The following is a 24,684-nucleotide window of genomic DNA, read 5'->3' as shown; positions in this document are numbered from 1 at the left end:
GGGCTAAACTGGGTATATAGTGTTTATGTGTAAAATACATGTATTTGAATAACATCTGATTGTATTGATTGATTGTATCTTGTTTAACGCCCCTCTAGAGAATTTTTAATTCATATGAAGACGTCACCAAGACCGATGAAGGGCTTCAAATTAAGGTCTATGCTTGGCGCATACGGCCATTGAGCAGTGAGGGTTCTTTAGCGTGCCACACCTACTGTGATACGGGACATCCGTTTTTAAGGTCATCTCCGAGGACCCGTGATATTCACACCTGATGCTGAGAGTTTGGCGATGGAACTGTCACTACCTGTTTTCACAACCTAGGTCTGTCGCGGCCGGGATTCGAATCCTGACCGTCCGCATACAGGGCGAACACTCTACCTCTTGACCACTGCAGCGGTGGTAATGTTATTGATACTAAATTCTGATTAAATGGATATTTAAAAGGAACAGGTGTCCTTTACCAAAATTGTAAATTTCATGATCCAAGGACAAGGTTTTAGTTCCGGGTGGTACCAAGGTTATTATAGTGACCAATTGTTTATAAGAACATGATATAAAGTTTATATTTCAACATGGTGAAAAGTTTCAGGACATTGTTTCCCATCCATTTTTGTCATTTCCTTACAGAAATGTATTATTTAGTTGTGCGAAAATAAAGAATAACGCACGATCGTTGTTTTGTTTTTTACTGTTTTTCCTGCTCATTAATATTACAGACCGAATTCATGAAGTCAGCTTAGCTCTTTTCAGTACTTCCAGTACTTTGATTACAGTAAACTACATTAAGTGATAGATTTTAGTCCATCTTCACTTTGCATGCATCAGTGGGGTCGGGCACGGAGGTTCACTCTTTTGTATTGTATAGTGATATTCAATTTCTATTACACACAAATTGTGAAATAAATGTGATGACAAAGTGTAGGTTGATCGGTGTTTTTCCTCTTCATGTTCGCGACCGTCGTCTATAAATTTATTGCCCCGAGGAACCTTGTAAAACTGTATCGTACAACCCCTCCGGCATCACTTAATATTTCTCTATGACCACTTCCTTGTTCAGAGAGAAATATGTACACGTGGACGTCTTCCTAAAAGGCCACGTGAAAAGGACCAGCTTTATATTCTAATCACAGTTGTTAAGAAATGCAATTCCAGTTCTAGTTAAAAGATTGCACCGAGGAATCAAAATATCAAAATGCAATCGATTCTAAAGTATTCTTACGTGATAATTCTTGGACTTAACTTAGTGTCTGTTTGTCTTTCTTTGCCACAGCAGCAGCAAGAAAATCACCAACAAGTTCCTGTTGGCGAGGAACCGCAGTTAGTGATGCAAGTGTTAGTTCAGGCTACAGATTGTCCACGGAAGTCTAAGGATACAGACATTCTAGTGATTCATTATGAAGGTTATTTTGATAACGGAACAAAATTCGATTCCAGGTAAACCTTGGACCACCATGTAATTGCAATAAAAAAAATCTTGAGACCATGATATATCATTCTTTAATATCCTAGGATTATGTCATATATTATGATCGGTTGATGAATAAATATTTACATAAACTCCTGCAAGTTACGTAAGTCTGTCTTAAGAATTAGTTACATGATCAATTAAAATCCCATGCTCTTTCGTCAATTTTTCTTGTTAACTTTCTTGTCGACGACTTTTGTCAAATCAATGCGTGTTCACAATTAATCATTGTTTTATGATTCATAGTTAAATGTCTGTGTTTCAAATATATCTACACACTTCAATCACCAAACCGCAAATATTCTTCTGTAAGCAAATTTTAAATTGCCTCAGCTAAAGTATGTATGTCTGTCGTTTCCAAATTAACGCTATACTTTTCTAGTGTTTTACCATCTTCCTGGATACTCTTTCACAGACTTGATGTTTTTAGAGTGGAAATTTTGTCTTAGAAACCATGATAGATGGTACTGCAAGGGAGGAAACATTGACAAGGTTTAGTCCACCTCTCTATACACGATCAACCCACGACTAGACCACGCAGTATATCTTCTATAGAGGAGGATTTGATCGGTCTACTAGTATATTTGAGGAATAAAGAAGACGGAAGTGTTACAAACATGATCTCATTTGAATGAAAATATTCCTATGAACACGACGTGTGCATTTGTATATAGATAGAGCATTTGTATATAGACAGAGCATTTGTATATAGACCGAGAGACATTTGTATATAGACCGAGAGACATTTGTATATAGACCGAGAGACATTAGTATATAGACAGAGACATTTGAATAATGATTGAAATAGATATAGTCTATTGTATATAGCTTCCCGAACCTACCTTACCGACTGCTGTTTGAATCTCTGTTTCAGTCGGGACAGACCGGGGGCCGTTCCGTTCCAATTCCAGCTTGGTGTAGGACAAGTCATTCAAGGATGGGAGAAAGGGCTCCAGAGCATGTGTGCAGGCGAGAAACGCAAGCTTTCTGTACCCTCCAAACTGGCATACGGCGAACACGGCTCAGGTAGGTCAACTAAGTCAAAGAAGGTGTTGCACGTCTCATGTTAATTTCCCTAAAGGTGTTGCATGAAAGATCGAAAAATTTAAGTTATTCAAATATATGATAAAACCAATTGGAACGTATGTCTTGATTCAATAATTTTTGAAAATAAGTTTAAAAAACGTGTATTGACAAAAATAACCAAAATATTTCGAGTTTAAATCAAGCTATAAGCAATTTATATGATTTTTAGCGTTAAAATGGAGGGGTATCCCCGAATTTCAGAAAAACTGCCTCCGTGAAACATACAAAATAAATTTAGCATGAACATGTTCTTCGAGTTTTCCTCTTTAAAAAACTGTCGCTTTGAAATTTTGTTTCACGAGGGCATTTTTGTTGTTGTAAATTTAAAAAAATCGAAACGACTTTACTGGTATTATTTTCAACTTCACCTGTACGTTCATTTTCCATAGTAATGTATGGTCTACTGCGTGGTTCAGTGGATAAGGTCGTCGACTCTTATATGTAATTTTGAAAGATGTTTTCTGTTTTTTAAAATGACCGGGTTCGACTCCCTCACCAACACATTTTTTTTTTGGTTCATATTACGTTTTCCATCTAGATTTTTTTTTCTTAATTGAAACACGCTTCTAGTTTTTATAAATGTTTCATGTCAAATCTGTTTATTACCATGTGCCGAGTTTGAAATAAGCTTCCAACCTGGACACTGTTTAGTTTGTGAATAGGACTCTCAACAAACACGCCGAATGTTTTAACAGTCAAGGCTGCTAACGAAAACTTGTATGTTTTTCTTAATGAAAGTTGTTGACAAAGGCACCGTGCCTTTTACGAAAAACCGTTGTGAACTTTGCAAAGCTTTGGATGGAAAACTTTAAGGCCAAACAAGGTTAAACAGTTTGAGTTTATATGTATTCCAGTAGCAAATTGCTGTGTTGAATCAATTTTTACAGGTGCATGTACTTCGAATAATGTTGAACTTTATTAATGCGTATTAAACTTCCCATATTTTGTTTTGTGGCCAGAGTCATGTACAGTTGCCAATTGTTGGTTGTAGAAAATAATACATACGAGTATAAGAGCTTTTGGACTGTAGTAGTATAGAATATTAGATATTTGATACACTTGTAACATGTAACCGTATACATTTTATCTGATACTCAGAAAAAAAAGAAGACAATTTAATTTTCACGATTTCAAAAATTATCTTTAGACTACATGTATAATGCATTGACACATAAAATGTATTAGGCTTGTCCCTAGTACTGGGGAATCCTTCAGGTATTTAAATGGCAAATACGCAATGAGTATGAATATGAATGGTCAGTTCTACGTCACGAGTACTGGCACGGAGCTCCGATTAGGGGGGGCGAAGTCCCCTGAAATAAGTGCGTTCTGACAAAATAAAGCGTGTGTACATGTACATGCATGTTTTTCTCGACATTTCTAAACAAAATATCATATTTGTGAAGGGGGGGGGGGGGGGGGTATCGCCCGGCTTAAGATTCGTCATTGCTAGCTACATGTATGTTCATCTAGTCCTACATGGAACCGGTCGCGGTAGTTCAGTGATATACCCTTTGGTTCGTAACTGTGAGGTCGCATGTTCGAGTTCTACTCGTGTCATGGCTGCATCAAACCTTAGACGTAAATATAGCTAATACTTCCCCATACACATGACTTTAAAAAAGTGAGAATCACGGGTCTTTCGAATATTGTAACTTAATTAGCAGACATCCCGTGTTGCGACAGGCGTTGGCACGTTAAAGAAATCCCACTGCTACGCCACTGTGCGCTGAGCATAGCAAGTCTATTTGTGGTACGTCACACACAGCTGGTGACGGCTAAATACACATGTAAGTGGGGTTAATGAAATCCTTCGTAACAAATCAAAATAAAAAAATCTCTCGGATACAATACAAATGAAAGATTTTGCAATGCAAATGGAAATTATACAATGCAAACGAAAACATTATATAATACAAATGGAAAATATAGAATAAAAACGGAAAATTATATAATATGAATAGAAAATATAGAATACAAATTAAAAAAAATTACAATGCAAATGGAAATTATACAATGCAAATGAAAAATTATACAATGCAAATGGAAAATATAGAATACAAATGGAAAATTATACAATACAAATGGAAAAGATCAAATATTGCAACGTTTGACATGCCATATTATTGTGGTCGACATTTGCGCATTGGATTATGATTGGAGAGTGTTTTTGCATCCCGAATGAGTCCGAAAAAAGGTAAAAATTCGCGAAAAATTAAACCTAAGAGCCAAAATTTAAGTGGTGAGAGTGAGAACAAGATTCGGATTACAAGTACTCAGCTGGAAAAAACAGAGCCGAGGGACACTAGCGTCATGAATGGGAACACTAACCCACAATACAACCTGCAGAACCCTGGACTGGCTATTTTTCACCAATCGACACCCGTTCCAGCGATTAACAGCGCTCAGATGACTCCTATTCCTTTGCCTATGGGTAACCAACAATATTATCACGACCAAGTGAACTTGTCACCTATCAGAAATTACCCGCCAAATCAGGAATTATCTGGCAAAATCGACAACCCCACCTCCAAGCTTGACAACATAAACGAAAAACTTAACAAACTTGACATAATCGAGCGACGGCTAAAGACATTAGAGGAAAGCGTAAAACTGTCAAAAGATGATATCAAACACATGAAATCAAAGTTTTCTGGAATCGAAGAAAGTCTCACGTTCATAAACGAAAAATTTGAAGAAAACAAAACGGAACTTAAGGAACTCAAGGATGCGGTGAAACAGATTGATAGTGCTACCAAATCCCTTAGCAGTAAGGAACAAGATCTCCAAGACCAGCGTGTTAACTTTAACTGTGATCACAACGATTTGAAGGAGAGGCATCTTGATCTTCAGTGGAGGAACATGAGGGATAATCTCATCATTAACGGTATCCCGGAAGTTAGTCGACAGATGGAAATAGTTCTAGACCCTTCCAAATTCCATCGCGTACACAGATTTGGGCGCACTGGTACCGGAAGGCCGAGACCCATAGTGGCCAAATTTGTACTTTACAAAGACGAGGAGAGAATACAAAAATCCCCAAAAAGCTTAAAGACACACCCTATGGAATCAGCGATATGTACCCTCGTGAAATCAACGAAAGACGCAAAGAGTTATACCCACATTACAAGCGCGCCAGACAACAAGGGGTGAAAGCTGTGATGAATGGTGACAAGCTTTATATCAACAGTAAGTTATTTGACCCACGTGAGCACATAAACAACCACATGGACACTGACCCCACAACCGGAAGGAACCATGGAGTCCCCAATAGAGGCAGAAGAATGAACTCTCAACGCTAGGACTGTCGCGGAGGATCAACGGAATGTGATTCTGACAATCTATTTCAAACCCACAACTGTCATCTGACTGTGCAAGTTATTCGCCCTCTCTTACAAGTACTGGTAATTAGTTGAGTATTTTATGCCTTAATGTATATGGTTTAAAACTTAAACTTCTATGCTCAGAATTTCTAGACTTCATAGAAAAATACGAAATTATCTGTTTAGTTGAATTAAAAACTGATGGTACAGATATTTTAGACATTCCAAATTTTGATTGTTACACAAAGCATAGACACGAGTTATCACGCTTTAAATCCGGCGGGATTGTGGTATACTGTAAAAAAAAAATCTTTAAGCGCTATAAAACATATCAAAATTTTAAATTCAAATTTACCTTATGTATTTTGGTTATCTCTGTCATTTGATTACTCAAACAATAGAAATGTCAGAAAACTCTTACTTGGGGTAACATATATTCCACCAGAAAACTCTGTTTCACCTACTGTGTTTGATGAAATTGAATTTGATATTAACCGATTCTCCGATGATCATGATCTAGTAGCACTTATTGGTGACTTTAATAGTCGAACAGCAGATAAATGTGATATGTTAGATGATGATTTAGAGGATGTATTATGTTGTTCCGAAAATGACTTGACAATAAACGATTTTTCAAATGTAAATATGTACAGAGTGTCAATGGACAAGGACACAAATAATTTTGGTAAGAAACTACTTGATTTATGTAAACATATGAATTTATACATTATGAATGGTCGAGTCGGAAGTGACCGTCTCGTAGGACATGATACTTGTAAAAACACAAGTGAAGTAGATTATTGTATTGGGAATTTAATTTTTTTTCACTTGTAGATAATTTTTCTGTTCAACCCTTTTCATCAATTTTATCCGATGTTCATAACCCCATATATGTTTGTTTGAAAATTGATTGTAAGTGCTCAGAATCAATACATAACGAAGAAACAGGAAATGATGCAAATTCTGATTTGCCTAATAAATGGAGGGATGAGAAAGCAAGATTATTTAGAGAAACAATTTATGAAAATATTGATTATGTAAATGAATTATGTACTATGTTTGACGAAATACATGTATCTGACATAACCAGTGGTTTTATTGATAATGCTGTCGATAAACAATGTCCTCTTTTTTTAGACTGTGCGAAGTATACTTTTGGTGTCAAAGAAAATAGAAAAAGAAATGTTAACAAAAGATTTAAGAAATCATGGTTTACTTGTGAATGTTTAAATGCAAGGCACTGTTATAGAAAAGCCAAAAGATTGTATAGAATTTATGGAAACGAAATTTTTAAAATTAACCTTCTTGAGAGAGAAAAAGAATATAAGAAAACTATGAAAAAAGCTGTAAACAAACACAAGTTTAATACTCAAAAAAAGTTGAGTGAATTGAAACAAAAAGCCCAAAAGAATACTGGAAAATATTGAATGGTAGAAAAACTAAGAAAACTGTTGATAAAATTAGCATAGATGACCTTTTTAACTTTTTTAAAGAATTGAATGAGGAAGATTTTTTGTTTTATGAAAATGATTTGAATATTTTATCCAATATTGAATCAAATACTTTTAGTAATTCACTTATTACTGAAGATGAAATATTACAATGTATAAAATCATTGAAGCGTAACAAATCATCAGGTTGTGACCATATTATTAATGAATACATCAAATCAACGTGTGATTTTATGCTGCCTTTTTATGTGAAATTGTTTAATGCTGTTTTTGAATCAGGTATTTTTCCTAGTGATTGGTTGTGCGGGGAGATAATCCCTATTTACAAAAACAAAGAGACGAAGCACTGGCTATGGCACGCCAAATTCACAAAAATGAGCTAAACATAGTTTCACAGTTGATAAACTAGGTTTATCGACTGTAAACTATAGTTTACGGACCGTAAACTATAGTTAACGACGTTAATCTATATTTCACATCTGTAAACCATAGTTAACAGATAATCTATGTTTCACAAGCGTAAACTATAATTAACAATGAAAACAATCATTAGCGATTGCAAAACATAGTTTATCTGATAAATACGGTTTCACGATTGTAAACTACGGTTTACAAGTCTAAACTATTATTAACGAATGTAAATGATAGTTTACGGTTTGTAAAATATAGTTTATAGTCATTTAATGCGCCGAATTCACAAAAAAATGATAAACACAGTTTTGTTTAATATAGTTTATGAGTAAAAATGGCAGTTAGCTATAGTTTACGATAAAAAACTATAATTAACGAATGTTAAACATAGTTTATCTGATAAATATAGTATCACAATTTGTGAAACTAGGATTAACAATTGTGAACTATAGTTAACGAATGTAAATTATAGTTTACAAATGTGAATCTGTATTTATCAGCAAAATCTATTGTTAACGTTTATTTAAAGACAGATAAACTTGGATTAGCATTTGTAAACTATAGTTTACAACCGATAAATATAGTTTTACGGATGAAAACTATAGTTAACGAATCGTTAACTATAGTTTACGGTCCGTAAACTATAGTTTACAGTCGATAAACCTAGTTTATCGACTGTGAAACTATGTTTAGCTCATTTTTGTGAATTTGGCGTGCCATAACTGGCTGCTAATTATATACCCATTACTCTCTTATCATGTCTTAGTAAATTATTTACTTCAATAATCAATGATAGATTAAACACTTATGCAGACGAAGTAGAATTAATTTTATGTAACCAAGCTGGTTTTAGAAAGATTTTTTCTACTAACGATCATATATTTTCATTATATGTTTTAGGGGCCTCCGTGGCCAAGTGGTTAGAGCATCGCGCTCAAAATCACACGTCCTCTCACCTCTGTCGGCGCGGGTTCGAATCCCGCTCGCGCCAGTATGTGAGAAAGTTTCCCAGTTTACTTTCGGAAGGTAGGTGGTCTCTTCCAGGTACATTGTATCTGGGTTCTCTCGAGATTCCACCAATAAAAACTGGGCACCACCAGATAACTGAAAAATTGTTGAGTGTGGTGGAAAACATCAATCATTATATGTTTTACAATACTTGTTCAAAGGCACTGGGAAAAAAATCATTTTGCGCGTTCGTTGATTTCGAAAAAGCTTTTGATGGATGTGGCGGATTGGTCTCTGGAATAAACTTTTGATGAGCAATGTTGATGGTAAATGTTTTAGAATAATTAATAACATTTATAAAGGTATTAAAGCAAAGATTAGATTGAATAATAATTTTTCTCACGAATTTTCCTGAATTTTGGGCGTCCGACAAGGGGAAAATTTGTCACCTTTTTTATTTTCCATTTACTTGAATGACCTTGAAATTTTTTCTTAACAAGAGGTGCTGTTGGACTTCCGCTTGTGGAAGAGAGACTGGAAAATGAAATTCAAATCTATGTCAAGTTACTTTTGTTACTCTATGCTGATGATACGATTATTTTATCACAAACTGAAAAAGATTTGCAATATAAACTTGATATTTTTTATGACTATTGTGACAAATGGCATCTAAAGGTTAATGTAGAAAAGACAAAAATAATGGGTTTTTTTGGTAAAAGAAATGTATCATGCTACAATTTCATATATGACTAAAACTATTGAAATTGTTGATGAATTCAAGTATCTTGGTATATTTTTTAATAAAAATTGTTCATTTACCAATAATATAAAATATCAATATGACAAAGCAACTAGAGCAATCTTTGATGTGCTAAAAAATGTAAGCAAAATAACTTATCAATCAAATGCCAACTTGACCTTTTTGACAGAATTATACAACCAATTTTATTCAAACACTTCCATAATTGAAAAATTACATACTCGATACTGTAAATATATACTCAGATTAAATCAAAATACTCCGAATTATTTTATTTATGGATAACTTGGAAGACATCCTTTGTCTATAAATATTAAAACAAGAATAATCAAATTTTGGTCAAAAATTATTTTATCAGACAATAGAAAATTTACAAAAATTATGTATTCACTTATATGTAAAGATAATGATAACCCTTGGATAAAATGCATTAGAAACATTTTAAATGAGTGTGGATTGTCATATGTATGGGAAAATGAAGCTTTTTTAAACACAGACTGGTTAAATGCAAAGGTATTACAAACACTGAAGGATCAGAGTATACAGAAATGAAATGAACTTTTATGTAATTTGTCAAAAGCAATTAATTATTCCATCTTTAAAAATGAACCAAATTTTGAATTTTATTTAGATGAACTTCCTAAAAATAAAAGAAAAAAACTCTGTAGATTTAGAGCTTCAAATTTGAGATTACCTGTAGAGACAGGACGATGATTAAACATTCCAAGAAATGAAAGAGTATGCACTTTATGTAATAATAATGATTTGGCTGATGAGTTCCATTATTTATTTATATGTACTGATGAAACTATTAAGAAATCAAGATTGGAAAACTTAGATAGATATTATACAAATAGACCAGATAGATATAAATTTAAACAGCTTCTTAATTGTAAAAATGTTATTGTACTTAAAAGATTATGCAAATTTTTAATGGTTATAAGGGAGAGGGCATGTCCTCCACGTTAACTGCACGCTATGTACAATATTGTATTATATATTACGAATTCCTTCTCTACAATACACATGTTGTATTTATTTGAGAATAAATAATTTTGTTGTTGTTGTTGCCCTATTTTCAGGAACCATCATTGCCCCACACTCTGATCTAGTGTTCGAAGTAGAGTTGATCCAAATCCATGATGGTCCCAAGCCACCAAATGTATTCAAGCTCATCGATATCGACAACGATAACCACCTGACCAAGGACGAGGTAAGAAATGGGCGTATCAAATTACTGGATGGGGTGAGCAATTACTATATAACGTAACGAGCACGATCCATGTGTAATACTGTGTTTCTAACTATTTTTGTATTTGCATCCAATTAAATTCAATTTTAAGTAAATGATACACCTCTATGCAGTAAAATTGTAATGTTCTTTATATGTCGAAACAAAATAATCGAGCACACTACTTGGTAAAATGGAAAATGGTATTTCATTATTTGGTGAAAGGAAATTGATGTTAATGTTAAATAGCAATTGAGCGATGTAATCATCTTGTAAATTTGTTGTTTAATGACCATTTTGCTCATTGCATTTTATATATAACTCAAAAACGGTTTGATTTTCATTAAGTGCTCTATCCCAGTTTCCAACCCTCTGAACATGTCAGTATCATCTTATGCTGTACATAAAGCGTTTGACTTCATTTTGCAAACAGAAGAAAAAGATCGTCTCAAATTTAATGATTTAAGATTATCTTCTAATTAATGAAAACTGTATCAAAATTATGCTCAAATTTCTAGGTAATAGAACTTTTTCTCAAGGAGCCTTAAAACACATCATCTTTTTTTTTTTAAACATTAGTTGAGAGGATGTCATAGTTGTATTGAAACAAAAATGTAACAATAGTAAAAATAGTCTTTTTAGTTTAAATTTTTTACTTCAGTCAATTCAATGGTTGTTACAAATGACAAATCACATATCATATTTGTCATATCCTCTAGTGATGTTTAAGGAAAATATTTCAATAATTTTTGGCCTTGTAGCATCCACAAAAGAATAGTTCTGTTTCTTAGAATCAATGTACCAACATCTTTGCACTATTTGTGATCCGACAAATCATTTTATTTATACGAGTATAATATAGCATATCAATTAAATATTTTGAGGAAATGTCAGTTTGACTAAGGCTACTTAAAAATAAATGTACATGTATATTGTATAATGATATATGATAATGTTCTTTATAAGTATGCAAAAATTTAATTTTTACGTTTAAATTGATTTTACCATCGACAATAAAAAAAAAAAAATCACACAGCTTGCGAAGGGTCGATTTCTGATATTTTACGCCGCTAGCGTTACGAATGAATAAATAACGTCCTTGAATATGGTCATATTATGATACAATATCACAAGAAACGTATAGTGATGTTTCCTTGTCAATGTGCTTTTAAACACGTGACCCCGATCCTTCTTAGGCGGAAGCACATATTGCAATTGCTTTGGTGACCTTCTACATCACAGAGTCCATCCAACCCTTTTCTGTGATACTCCAAACGGAATTTACTTAAACAAAGGGCATGCAACTCAGTAATTAAATTTGGTTCCCCAGTAATGAGCGTACAAATTGCTACTGGTCCCGAACGCTCAGTACGCATCACGAGAACGTGCAAGAACTCACAATAAATAGTTTGGTTGGAAAATGTGCGATTGCTATAAAAAATTCCGAGGGACGAAATAGTTCCAAAAGAAGTTGAAATTGTGAAAAATATGCATTTTATGTGTTTTAACGACACTTACTACATTTTAAAAAAATGATGAAAATCAAATTTATATTTTCATATGTGAAATGAATGCAATTTATTGTAAAGTAAAGATCCCCATGATTTCACAATCAAATCCAAAACGCGGCCAAAATTTGTATAGAGTTACTGTTATATAGGGAGGGGTAAATAAATACATTTCAACTTTTGAGCATTATAGAAAATTTATGAGTTCCTTATTTTTTAAGAAATGTTATATTTGTACTTATAATAACCAAACTAACCTAAAAAAATATATATCAACCCATGCATTCATCTATTTTCTTTTATTTTTTTAGACGGTGGCTATTTATAGCCACTGTCTTAAATGCTGCTGCTGTGCACAATGGGCGTTCCTGTATATACACGGGGATCCTAGCGGCGGAAATTTACAGGCAGAAACTCAAGAAATTTGAGTTGTTTTTATTATAAAATTTAAATGTGTATGATTGTAAACAGTTTTTGAAGCCTTTTCAATAACATTTTGTGCTATATGCGCAAAGATAATCCCCAATTACTGATATGTTACATTCCTCGATTCATAAATATTCATAAGATAATGGCGTTGTTATCAACAAGAATACCGCACATACACTGGATGATTCATCCAAATTGATGTTACATTTTTAGCTGGTTAGATAAGCAATTGAATGCGATATTCAACAAGGTTTCGTTGGTGAAACTGAGTAAGTAAAGAAGAATACTTAAAGTAAAAGTATTAGAATTGTACATAGAGGATTTGATTATTGAAAAACTGTAAGGGTGAAATATGAAGACTTTCTTAATGTAATCAAGAACATTTTCTAGAGCTGACGAAAATAACAGTTACATGTACATTTCGTACATTTCAGTACTTATTCATATTTAGATAAAGTATGGATCACATACCCGTATTTCCCTAAAACACAGGACACCGTGGACCGAAAGTCCAAGCGTAGGCCTACATAATAGTCGGCGCCTTTGGTTTCTGCGTCGGCATTTGCAAGCTCTCCGTGTTACACGGAGTATAAAATTTTATTCTCTGAATATAATATACGGTACATTTTCTTGTAAAATACTATAAAAATATTGATTATCGAAACTATAAAGATCTATTTTCCGTGGGCAATTTTAAATTGTTTGAATGAGGCGATTTCGTGTTCCAACTTAATTTTGTTAATTTTCAAATTCTTTGTAATAAGAGTAATTCATATTGATATCAATTTCCGTTGGTCTTAGTGCGATAGTTATAATGTTTTGTTTCAAGGTTAATTCATTTGAGAGTATCAATGATAGCTCAGGTCTATGTGGAATACTTTATAACAATTAATATTCCTTCAGCTAGTGATTTTCTGCATCTTTGAATTTGATAGTGTACATATTAAGCAAAGCGACGAGTTTCCTTCAGCAAAAGATAAAGATGTTAGGTGCGTGGACAGTTCAAATCAAAAGGGAATCAATCGGACAATTACTTTGTGCTAGCATCAAATTACAACTGGTTGTTACATGTGAAGTTTCTTTTTCTGAGATCTATTCATAAAGATCCCCTAAGATCCACTTTATTTTATTTCAACAGGAGGGGAATTCCACTCATTTATAAGAGCTGGTATTTTGTAATTTAGCGTGTTTCTTAAGCTTGTGTTGAACTTTTACCAGAAAAATGTCTTTAAGATAGTTTGGAGCAATACCCGCACGCAAGTGTTTGCCTTTAAATATACTCTCCGTCTCGTTGGTGGATATAGAGGTGGGGGTGGGGGTAGTTTTTCAACATACTGCCAATTAGTTCCATTATTAAACTTTTCTAAAAATCTGATGTACATTAATGTATCAATGATGTATGTTTCAACTAAATTCTGAATTACAAGGAAAATTCAAAAAAATTGATTGAAGTTATAAAATTGGTATCCTATCATGTACATATTTTTTACTAATATATCTGAGAAAGAATAATCAACAGTGAAATTTCCTTTACATCTATGCAATATTATTGTCTTTCAAAAGGCATGTACATGTAATACACGAGTACATGTACTTGTTTTCCCTTAAATTCACAATTTAGTTTAAAGTATGTTGTACATCCACTGCTCTGAGATCATAAATCAATGTTTTTCATCCAAGTACCAAATGTTGCAGTAGTTCTTTAATCTTCGGAACTTGATCAAACATTTTTAAATTTGTGGAGTTGTGGGGGTCCAGGGGATATGTCATCATCACTGTAAATGGAGTACCTGTTCAAAATATAGATAAATATATTTAAATATAGCAAAAAAGATGAATATCTGATATACTCAGAATTGTCTTTACAAAAGCTGCCTGATCTTTATCTAAAGAAAATATAGTACCTCTCTTGTTGTTAAACTTGTTGACTCAAAACCCACTTCAACCTGCACTGGTCCTATCCAACCTCCATTGGTCCTCAGGCTGATGCCTAGAAAAACAGATCATCATAATTGATATTTGCACAGTTAGGTCTATATTATACCATTGTGTCTCAACACATATTCAGTGAAAATTTAAATACTGATGTTTCAAAATTATAAATTGCAATATGAGATATGACATATATGTTTTCATAAACTGCCAATGACTCATCATATCTGTTTTATTTACAAATGTGGTTCAAGATAAGGACATACGTGTAGTATAATACATATCTTACTTATACATACAATGCATACATTTACATGTACCTATGAGAGGGCATATGCAGACTTGTGATTAATTTACATTATTTTTAAAAAGGTTTTGCCAACCTACATGTTTGTGTGAAACACGAAACCTCAGGTTTGATATATTTCTTAGGTCACTGAAATTTCAAAGCAATAGTATATGTACACATTAGTCTAGGGAATTATAATTCAACACATGCCACCCCCCCTTCCACTTTCTATCCGGCTCTCCCATACCCCTAGATAGTAGATCTATACAGATATTTGTTTTTCATCACTTTTATACATGTAGTTCAAGGTATGTTATTTTCGTGACGGTTATTTTCATAACGATATTTTCTTAATAAAAGAGTTGTGAGAGCCCATGTTTACAAATGTGGTATACATATACATGCTGCCCGTTTACATTTACATGCACAGGTTGGAGTTATATTTTAAGCACACGTGGAATACATATATAGATACAAAATAATACATCTACTGTATGTTGTGTGTTTAAACTTACAGATGTTATCATAAATCGCGTTGTGAAATGGCAGAGGAAATGTGAGTTGAACTTTTGAATAGTTTATGGCATTTTTTTCACTCACCAAACGAACCTATGATTTCGTTGTCCAAGTTGAATGTATCCACCAAATTCCTCTTCTTGCAAGAAACTTTGTTTAGCCTCTCAATGACTGTATAAACAGTATTTAATCTCGCAGCATGCAGCACTCGGACATTACGATGCATCAATCAACAACTTTGTTTACGTAGTGCATCTATGTACATCGATTGGTGGTTGGTTTAACATTTCGTTTGGCAAAAAGTTTCACACAGATGAAACATTTGATTTACCATTATTACAGATATTAACGTATACTTATGTGGTATGTGCTGATTTTCTCTAGGCGAGTCAGTCACAGCAACAAAACACTTTCGGAACCCCTTTTTGTTTTTCGACTATTCTATGACGGAGTAAGGAATTCCGGAAAATGAATTCACGTGAAAATACACAATTTTTACTGATCACGTGGTTGCTATCCGTCGCTACCTTAAAACAATTTATTTTCCTACAAATATTACCATCCTCCACTTTGAGATCGTCAGCTAAGAGCCTCGGAGAATCGAGGGAATCTACTATGTAAACGTGGATGTTAAAAGAAATGAAAAAGTGTGAATTTCGAAAACAGCACTTGCTGTTAATATGTTTATCTCAATTAGTTGAGTTATTTCTTATAATCTAAAAAATAAGGAAAGTTTTGTTGTTTTTGATAATCGCTTGGTTTGAAAAGATAGAGATAAAAAGTTGCAGGTAATACGACGTCACAATGCACAGTTTACGTCGGCTGTGTTATATTTCCCGCGTTTTTAACATACACTTACAGAGCATGAATATACAAGTAATTTCAAACAGAAAGTAATAAAAACATCCCCAAAGCGACAGTACTATCATTCTATGTGAAATTGATTCAATAGTAAACATCAAAACAGATTTATAGTTTTAACATGAGATAAAATAAACACATGTAAGATGCATATTTATCGTATTATCACCTACAACATTTATGTAAAGAGGGGGAGGTAACTATAGTGCTCATAGCGCCATAGTAAACCAGAAAACCAATACTGATACTTTCAGGAAACATTCCTACTAACATATGTTAAAACATATGTAAAAATAAAAAGAATTCATTTACCATTTATTTTTCAGGGGGTGAAAATATGTCTGTTTTGGTGAATAAATGCCTTCTAAAAATTGCATAATAACGACTAAAGAGGAACAAATGAAACTTTCAGGTATTATAGATCTTTCGATTGTATAGTGTATGCACATTAATTTGTTTTTCGTTATCACTTCCGGTCGTAACCGGAAGTGATTGAAAGAATCACTAATTTCAAACTTTTTCTTTCAAATTGAAACCTACACTAGTTTATTAAGTCTCTTTCAAAGTATTCAAAGAATGTTGACCCCGTCGGTAGTCAAAACGGCTACTTCCGGTTTCTCGATAAAATACTCTTATACCTTTCGTCTTTGTGTCCCCCATAAATCTTGTTTATATTTCAAGTGTTTGATATGATTTTCATATATCTTAAGAACAGTATCAATATCTATAGTTAAGACAATTTTATTTTTCAAAATTCACTTCCGGTCGGTAGTAAGCCACTACTTTTTCTTTCTTTAGTCTGCTTCTTTTTCTTGAGAACTCTTTCAAATAGAGACGTGAAACTTTCAGATAATATAGACGATAGAGAGTCGCTGTGGTTTATGGGAAAAGACATCTGAATATTACTTCCGGTCATCACCGGAAGTTACGAGAAATGGGTGAAAACTTCATTAACACACCTCTCATGTCTTGAAAAGGCACATTCTCTGATATATTTGAATGATTCTCGTAAGAACAGAAAGCTGTGTTCCGGAAGTGTTCAAACGAAAGACCTACTCATTACCAGTAATGAGTATCTAGTTATTATTAAGGTCTTCCGTTACCAACGGAAGACCTTCTAGTGATTCTACTGTTTATTATTATGTCTCCGAACACAAAGTGTCGGAGACATATTGTTTTTGCTCCGTTTCTTATTATGTCTCCGAACACAAAGTGTCGGAGACATATTGTTTTTGCTCCGTTTCTTATTATTCTTATTATGTCTCCGAACACAAAGTGTCGGAGACATATTGCTTTTCCTCCGTTTCTTATTATGTCTCCGAACACAAAGTGTCGGAGACATATTGTTTTTCCTCTGTTTCTTATTAAGGTCTTCCGTTTCCAACGGAAGACCTTCTAGTGATTCTACTGTTTATTATTATTATTATGTCTCCGAACACAAAGTGTCGGAGACATATTGTTTTTGCTCCGTTTCTTATTATGTCTCCGAACACAAAGTGTCGGAGACATATTGTTTTTGCTCCTTTTCTTATTAGGGTCTTCCGTCTTCAGCGGAAGAACCTTCTATTATTCTATTGTTGATTTTTCACTTTTCTTATTATTATTAAGGTCTTCCGTCTCCTGCGGAAGACCTTACTATTATTGTTCGCGTTCTTCTTCTTCATTAAGGTCTTCCGTCTCCTGCGGAAGACCTTACTATTATTGTTCGCGTTCTTCTTCTTCATTATTATTATTATTATTTTCCTTGGTAGTACACGCGTTTTTCTCAGCCATTTCTCGATCGATTTTCACAAAATTTTCAGGAAAGATGTCTTTTGGTGACGAGACTTTGCTTGCAAAATTTCGTGCTTGACGTCACTTCCGGTCAGGAGTTATCTCTCTTTTAGTGACTTTTTGAAGGGCCTTGTTGTCCTCACATCTCCTCCGTTAGTTTTGAAGCTAGAGTCTTGAAATTTCTACACAAGATAGAGTAAACATTTTAGAAGATTTGTGAGGGATTCGATTTTACCGGAGGCGATTTGCCTAAAAGCTCGCCTGGACCTGAAAAAATGGATGCCAAAATTTTTCGCCGATTTCGGCGATTTTTGACCTTTGATCTCCAATATCTTTTTTCTTGCAAATATTTTGTTAAGACATGTAGAACAAAAGTTGTGCACATTTACAAGATCTTTTCGAAAATATCAAGATTTAGGGGCTAGCCCCTTCAATTAGGGATCTAGAAGGGCTCAAAGTCTAGATCAAATATCTCAAAAATCGTTAATATTTTGGTATAAGTCAAAGAACAAAAAATGTTCATCTCAACAATCCAAATCTATTCATATAAAAATTTAGGTCATATGTTACGTAATAAGGGATTTTAAGGGCCAAAACCATAAATTTTTTACCCCTTGTATCTCGAAAACGACAAATATTTTGAAAAGCAATAAAGAACAAAAGTTGTTCAGAATGATGATCTGAACAATATGCATATTTCGTTTTTACCCTATGTGGCCCCGTTAGGGAGCTACAGTTTGGCCCCTAAAAATTACTTCTAGAAATAACTCGAGAACGGTAAAGAATTTCTAAATACTTGTTGAACAAAAAATGTTTGAAATGTCATGACCTTTCTTACGATATCAAGCAAAAGGGGTTGACCCTTTAAATTAGGGGCCCAGAAGGGTCCAAAGGTTTATGAGAATATCTCAGAAACTATTAATATTTTGTAATAAGTCATTGAAGCGGAAATGTTCATCTAAACGAGCTTATTCTTATCAAATCAAAAAGTAGGTCATATGTTACGTAATAAGGGATTTTAAGGGCCAAAATCATAAATAATTGACGCCTCATATCTTGAAAACGACAAATATTTTGAAAAGCATTATTGAACAAAAGTTGTTCAGAATGATAATCTAAACAATATGTACATTTCGTTTTTTCCCAATGTGGCCCCGTTAGGGAGCTACAGTTTGGCCCCTAAATATTTCTTGTAGAGATAACTCGAGAACGGTAAAGAATTTCTAAATACTTGTTGAGCAAAAAATGTTTAAAATGACAAGGCCTTTCTTACGATATCAAGCAAAAGGGGCTGGCCCTTTAAATTAGGGGTTCAGAAGGGTCCAAATGTTTTTGAGAATATCTCAGAAACTATTAATATTTTATAATAAGTTGTAGAAGCGGAAATGTTCATCTCAACGAGCTTGATCTTATCAAATCAAAAAGTAGGTCATATGTTACGTAATTAGAGATTTTAAGGGCCAAAATCGTAAATATTTGACGCCTCATATCTTTAAAACGACATATTTTTTGAAAAGCATTATTGAACAAAAGTTGTTCAATGTGTCATAACCTATCGATCAATGTCAAAAAATGGGTCTGTGGGCCTCATGGCTCGCCTGTAGAGTCGATTTTTGTGGATATCAGTCGATTTCAAAAACTTGTAACTGGTAAATATTTTGTAAGGACATATTGAACAAAAGTTGTTCAGTTTATCGAGATCTATCGATTGATATCAAGAAATAGGCCTATGGTCCTAATGTCTCGCCTGTAGAGTCGATTTTTTGTCGATATCGGTCGATCTCAATAACTTTTTACAGGTAAATATTTTGTAAAGTACATATAGAACTAAAGTTGTTGAGTCTATAGAGGGCTAACAAATGACATCAAGAAATAGGCCCGCGGGCCTTATGGCTCGCCTGGAGAGTCGAATTTCAAACGAATTTCACCGCAACTTTGCTTCAGAAGCTTATGATATGAAAAATTGATTATATCTAAAGTGTCTTAAAGTCGGAAACTAAATTGGGACTCATTTGTCTTCTTTTTTTTTTTAACTCCGAGTGCATCAACAAATCGGACGGAAGACCTACTCGTTGCTCGCAACGAGATCGTGTCTAGTTATTATTATTTTTATTTTTATTCTTTTTTTTTTTCCTTACCGATTTTGTGCAGAGGATTTCTCAGAGATGGCTTGATCGATTTACTTCAAATTTTTAGGGTTGGTGCATTGCTATCTGAAGTTTATATCTTTTTTGGATTTTTGAAAATTCACTTCCGGTTGGAAGTTATCCCCCTTTTATCGATTTTCAGATGACCATTTTGTCCGGCCAAAATCTCAAAAACGATAAAAGCTAGAGTGCTGAAATTTTCAGTGATGTTAGACGACATGTTGTAGTTGTGCAGATGGGTTTTAAAAATTTCCGGAAGTGCCTAGTATGGAAGCTCGGTAGGGGTCGAAAATTGAGTTTTAAAAAGTGTCCCATTTTTTCCCACGTTTTGAATCATAACTTTTTACTCGTAAATATTTTGCTTAAACATATATAACAAAAGTTGTACAGTTTATTGAGATCTTTCGTGTCATACCAAGAAATGGGCCCATAGGCCTCATGGCTCGCCTGAACCATTGAATTTCTGTTACAATGATTAACTTTTTTCTCACGAAACTTTTGATAAGACATGTAGAATAAAAGTTGTTCAGTTTTGCAAGATCTATCTAATGATATAAAAGATATAGGCCTCAGGGCGTCATTACTCGCCTGAACAGTCGAATTTGTACCACAATTAATAACATTAATAACTTTTTTTCTCGAGAAACTTTTGACAAGACATGTAGAACAAAAGTTGTTCAGTTTCGCAAACGTTAACTAACGATGTTAATAAATAGGCCTGCAAGTCTCATGGCTCACCTGAACAGTTGGGTTACTGTTGCAATCTATAACATTTTTGTCAAGAAACTTTTAATAAGACATCTAGAACAAAAGTTGTTCAGTATTGCAAGATCTTTCGAACAACATCATGAAAAAGGCGAACGGACCTCATGGTTCGCCTAAATAGTTTGATTTGTGTCACTATCAATAACTTTTTTCTCGAAAAACTTTTGATAAGACATGTAGAACAAATGTTGTTCAGTTTTGCAAGATCTTTCAAATGATATCAAGAAAAAGGCCCACGGGCCTTATGACTCGCCTTAACAGTCTGATAAATGTCGCAATCAATAATTTTTTTCTCAAGAAAATTTTAATAGGACATGTAGAACAAAATTTGTTCAGTTTTGCGAGGTATATCTAGAATGATATATATATATATATATTTAAAAAAAGGCCTCCGGGCGACATGACTCGCCTGATCAGTCGAATTTGTATTGCAGTAAATAACATCATTAACCTTTTTGTCGAAAAAAAGGCTGACCCCTTTAATTAGTGGCCGAGAGCGGCAGAGATTCTTTAATTTATAGCACTTAAATGATCAATATTTGTAAAACATTACCGAAGATAAATTGTACGTCTAGACAATATATTTGTATCATTATTTATGAACGAAAATCTCAGTCAAATTCTTATCTCATCACATCTAAAACTGGACGGAAGACCCACTCGTTGCTCGCAACGAGATCGCATCTAGTTATTCTTATTATGTCTCCGAACACAAAGTGTCGGAGACATACTGTTTTTGTTATTCTTATTCTTTTCTTCTTATTCTTTTCTTCTTATTTTTACTCTTCTTTAGTGAGAAATTTGTCCGACCGATTTTGTGAAAGTGATTCGACAGATCCACTTCAAACTTTGTGAGCTGATAGGGGGTCACTAGGAGGGGTGCATTCAACTTTTCAAATTTTCAAAATGGCCGCCGTTTCAAGATGGCGGCCAAAAAACGTCAAAATCTCAAGGTTGTCGGATTTCAACCAAATTCGATTTCTGGGGTAATATGGTCACCCCGAGTCCATTTCCACCATCAAATTTTTTTTTTGAGCCGCCATTTTCAAAATGGCCGCCATATACCGAAATAATTCAAAGTGTTAAAATCTCTACAATATTTGGGTTTTGGGGTAAATGGAGGGTCCACAATTCACTTCTAGCATAAGTATTTCCTTCCAATCAATTTTCTAATGTTTCAAAATGGCCGTCATTGAAGAAAATGGCGGCCAAAAATCAAGTCCGTCGGATTTCAACCAAATTCAGTTTTTAGGGCTCTTTGAGAATCCTGAGTGCATATCTGACATCAAAAAGCATTTCTGACATGGGGAGGTGTTCGGAGACATTTGTGTTGGCATCCCAACACAGTTATAGCTCGTTATTATTATTTTTTTTTTCCTTTCGTCTCCGAGACCGTTGGATGGATTTTCTGAAACTTTCACAGATTATAGAGAACGATGGTACCTCGAGGCATATTTTTCATTTTTTCAAAATTCACTTCCGGTCGCAAGATATGTCCAATTTTCGTCTTTTTACAAGATATCTTGTCCAGCGTTTTCCTCAGAAACGGTAAAAGATAGAGTCACAAAATTTTCAGAGTTAATAGATCTCACTTTGTAGGCGTGCAATAGGGGGATAAGAATGTCGGCCGTCACTTCCGGTCGTCACCGGAAGTGATTAAAGGAATCATGAATTTCAAACTTTTTTCTTTCAAATGGAAACCTATTTCGGTTTACTATATCTCGTTCTAATTCTCAAAAAATGTTGACCCCACCGGAAGTTGAATCTTCAACTTCCGGTTATATCAAATAAAGCCTATTCATTCTCTCATTTTTCAGTGCCATAAATCTCGGTCATGAAACTAGTTAATGAGTTGAGTTTTACATATATTATAGTCACTATAAATGTCTAATGTAACGTCAAATATTTTTGTAAAATTCACTTCCGGTCGGCAAATACGGCTTATTAGCTGTTTTCGTTGTCCAACGTTTTTCTCAGAAACGGTAAAAGATAGAGTCACCATATATTCAGAGTAAATAGATCTCACATTGTAGGCGTGCAGTAGGGGGTTAAGAATGTCGGCCGTCACTTCCGGTCGTCACTGGAAGTGATTAAATGAATCATATATTTCAAACTTTTTTCTTTCAAACTGAAACCTATATAGGTTTACTAGGTCTGGTTCTAATTCTCAAAAAAATGTTGACTCCACCGGAAGTTGAATCTCCAACTTCCGGTTATATCAAAGAAAGACTATTCATTCTCTCATTTTTCAGTGCCATAAATCTCGGTCATAAAACAAGTTAATGACTTGAATTTTACATATGTTATAGACACTATACATGTCTAGAGTAAATTTAAATATTTTTGTAAAATTCACCTCCGGTTGTGAGATATAGGGTGGACATATTCAAACCTTGTTTTTTCAGTTTCTCAATAATGAATATAGATAGACGCTTGAAACTTGTAGAGTTGATCAACTAACATTAGTCCATTGTACACATACATTCAATTTTTTTGTCCGTCACTTCCGGTCTATACCGGAAGTATTTGAAAAAATGTCGATTTTCCAATTTTGTTCGAGTGATTTCTCAGAGATGGCTAAAATTTTAAGGAATAATGTCTTATGAAATGACCTTGCTATAATTATTTTTGTTTTTACAAAATTCACTTCCGGTTGGAAAATATGGCCGATGTTCTGTTTCTCAAAAGGAATTGTGTCCATCATTTTTCTTGGAAAAGGTAAAATATAGGTTCATCAAATATTCAGGGATGATCAATCTCCGTTTGTAATCGTGGAGTAGGGGGTTGAACATGTCGACCGTCACTTCCTGTCGTCACCGGAAGTGATGGAAAGAATCGCAAATTTCAAACTTTTTCCTTTAAATTGAAACCTATACTAGTTTATTAACTCTCTTTCAAAGTGTCAAAAGAATATTGACTCTGTCGGTAGTCAAAACGACTACTTCCGGTTTCTTGATAAAATATCTTTTTACTTTTCGTCTCTTTGTCCCCATAAATCTCGCTTATATTTGAAGTCTTTGATATGATTTTCACATGTCTTAATAAAAGTATCAACTTCTAAAGTTTTGATCATTTCGTTTTTCAAAATTGACTTCCGGTCGGTAGTAACATACTACTTTTTCTTTCTTTAGTCTACTTCTTTTTGTTGAGAGGTCTTTCAGATAGAGACGTGAAGTTTTCAGGGAACATCGACAGTAAAGAGTCGCTGTCATTTATAAGAAAATGCATCTGAATAGTACTTCCGGTCGTCACCGGAAGTTACGAGAAAGGAGTAAAAAATTCGATAATACATTTCTCATTCATTGTTAAGGTATATTTTCTGATACATTTAAATGGTTTTCGTAGGAATAGAAAGCTCTTTACCGGAAGTGATCTAACGGAAGACCTCATTACTAGTAATGAGTGTCTAGTTCTTTTTATTATTCTTTTTTTTTTCACTGAAGATTTCTCAGAGATGGCTGGATGGATTTTCTTGAAATTTTCAGGGATGATAGAGAATATAAATACCTCCATATGTTTTTTTCATTTTTTTGAAATTCACTTCCGTTCTTCAGATATGTCCGATTTCCGGTTTTTTTCAAAAATATTTTGTCCGCGCGAGATCTCAGAAACGGTAAAAGATTAAGATACCAAACTTACAGGAGTGATAGACCTTAAGGAGTAGGCGAGCCGAATCGGGTTAAGCACGTCCACCGTCACTTCCTGTCGTCACCGGAAGTGATAAAAAAATCGAAAAATTAAAGTTGTAGTTGTTGAATCGAAACTTATACCCCTTTATCAGGTATC

General features: G+C 34.0%; 1 protein-coding gene and 1 long non-coding RNA gene across 2 annotated transcripts in view; one reads left to right on the top strand and one right to left on the bottom strand.

Moving 5' to 3' along the window:
• The first annotated feature begins 1,060 nt into the window (after window positions 1-1,060).
• The window catches only part of LOC125682109 (peptidyl-prolyl cis-trans isomerase FKBP2-like), a 55,001-nt gene continuing 31,377 nt past the window's right edge, over window positions 1,061-24,684 (top strand). The window contains exons 1-3 of the mRNA XM_048922533.2: window positions 1,061-1,437; window positions 2,343-2,494; window positions 10,530-10,660. Coding sequence (XP_048778490.1) covers window positions 1,196-1,437; window positions 2,343-2,494; window positions 10,530-10,660 — 525 coding nt within the window. The 5' untranslated portion in view covers window positions 1,061-1,195. The remainder of the gene's footprint in view (window positions 1,438-2,342; window positions 2,495-10,529; window positions 10,661-24,684) is intronic.
• LOC130051783 (uncharacterized) lies at window positions 12,468-15,876 on the bottom strand. The gene is made up of 3 exons (XR_008800019.1): window positions 15,437-15,876; window positions 14,520-14,605; window positions 12,468-14,405 (listed from the first exon to the last, which is right to left on the bottom strand). It is a non-coding gene; the product is annotated as an uncharacterized LOC130051783 (long non-coding RNA).

The sequence above is a fragment of the Ostrea edulis genome, chromosome 2, assembly GCF_947568905.1.
Source record: "Ostrea edulis chromosome 2, xbOstEdul1.1, whole genome shotgun sequence".
NCBI classification, from domain to species: domain Eukaryota; kingdom Metazoa; phylum Mollusca; class Bivalvia; order Ostreida; family Ostreidae; genus Ostrea; species Ostrea edulis.
The sequence above is the reverse complement of the archived record's forward strand: the minus strand, read 5'-3'. Positions and strand labels throughout refer to the sequence as shown.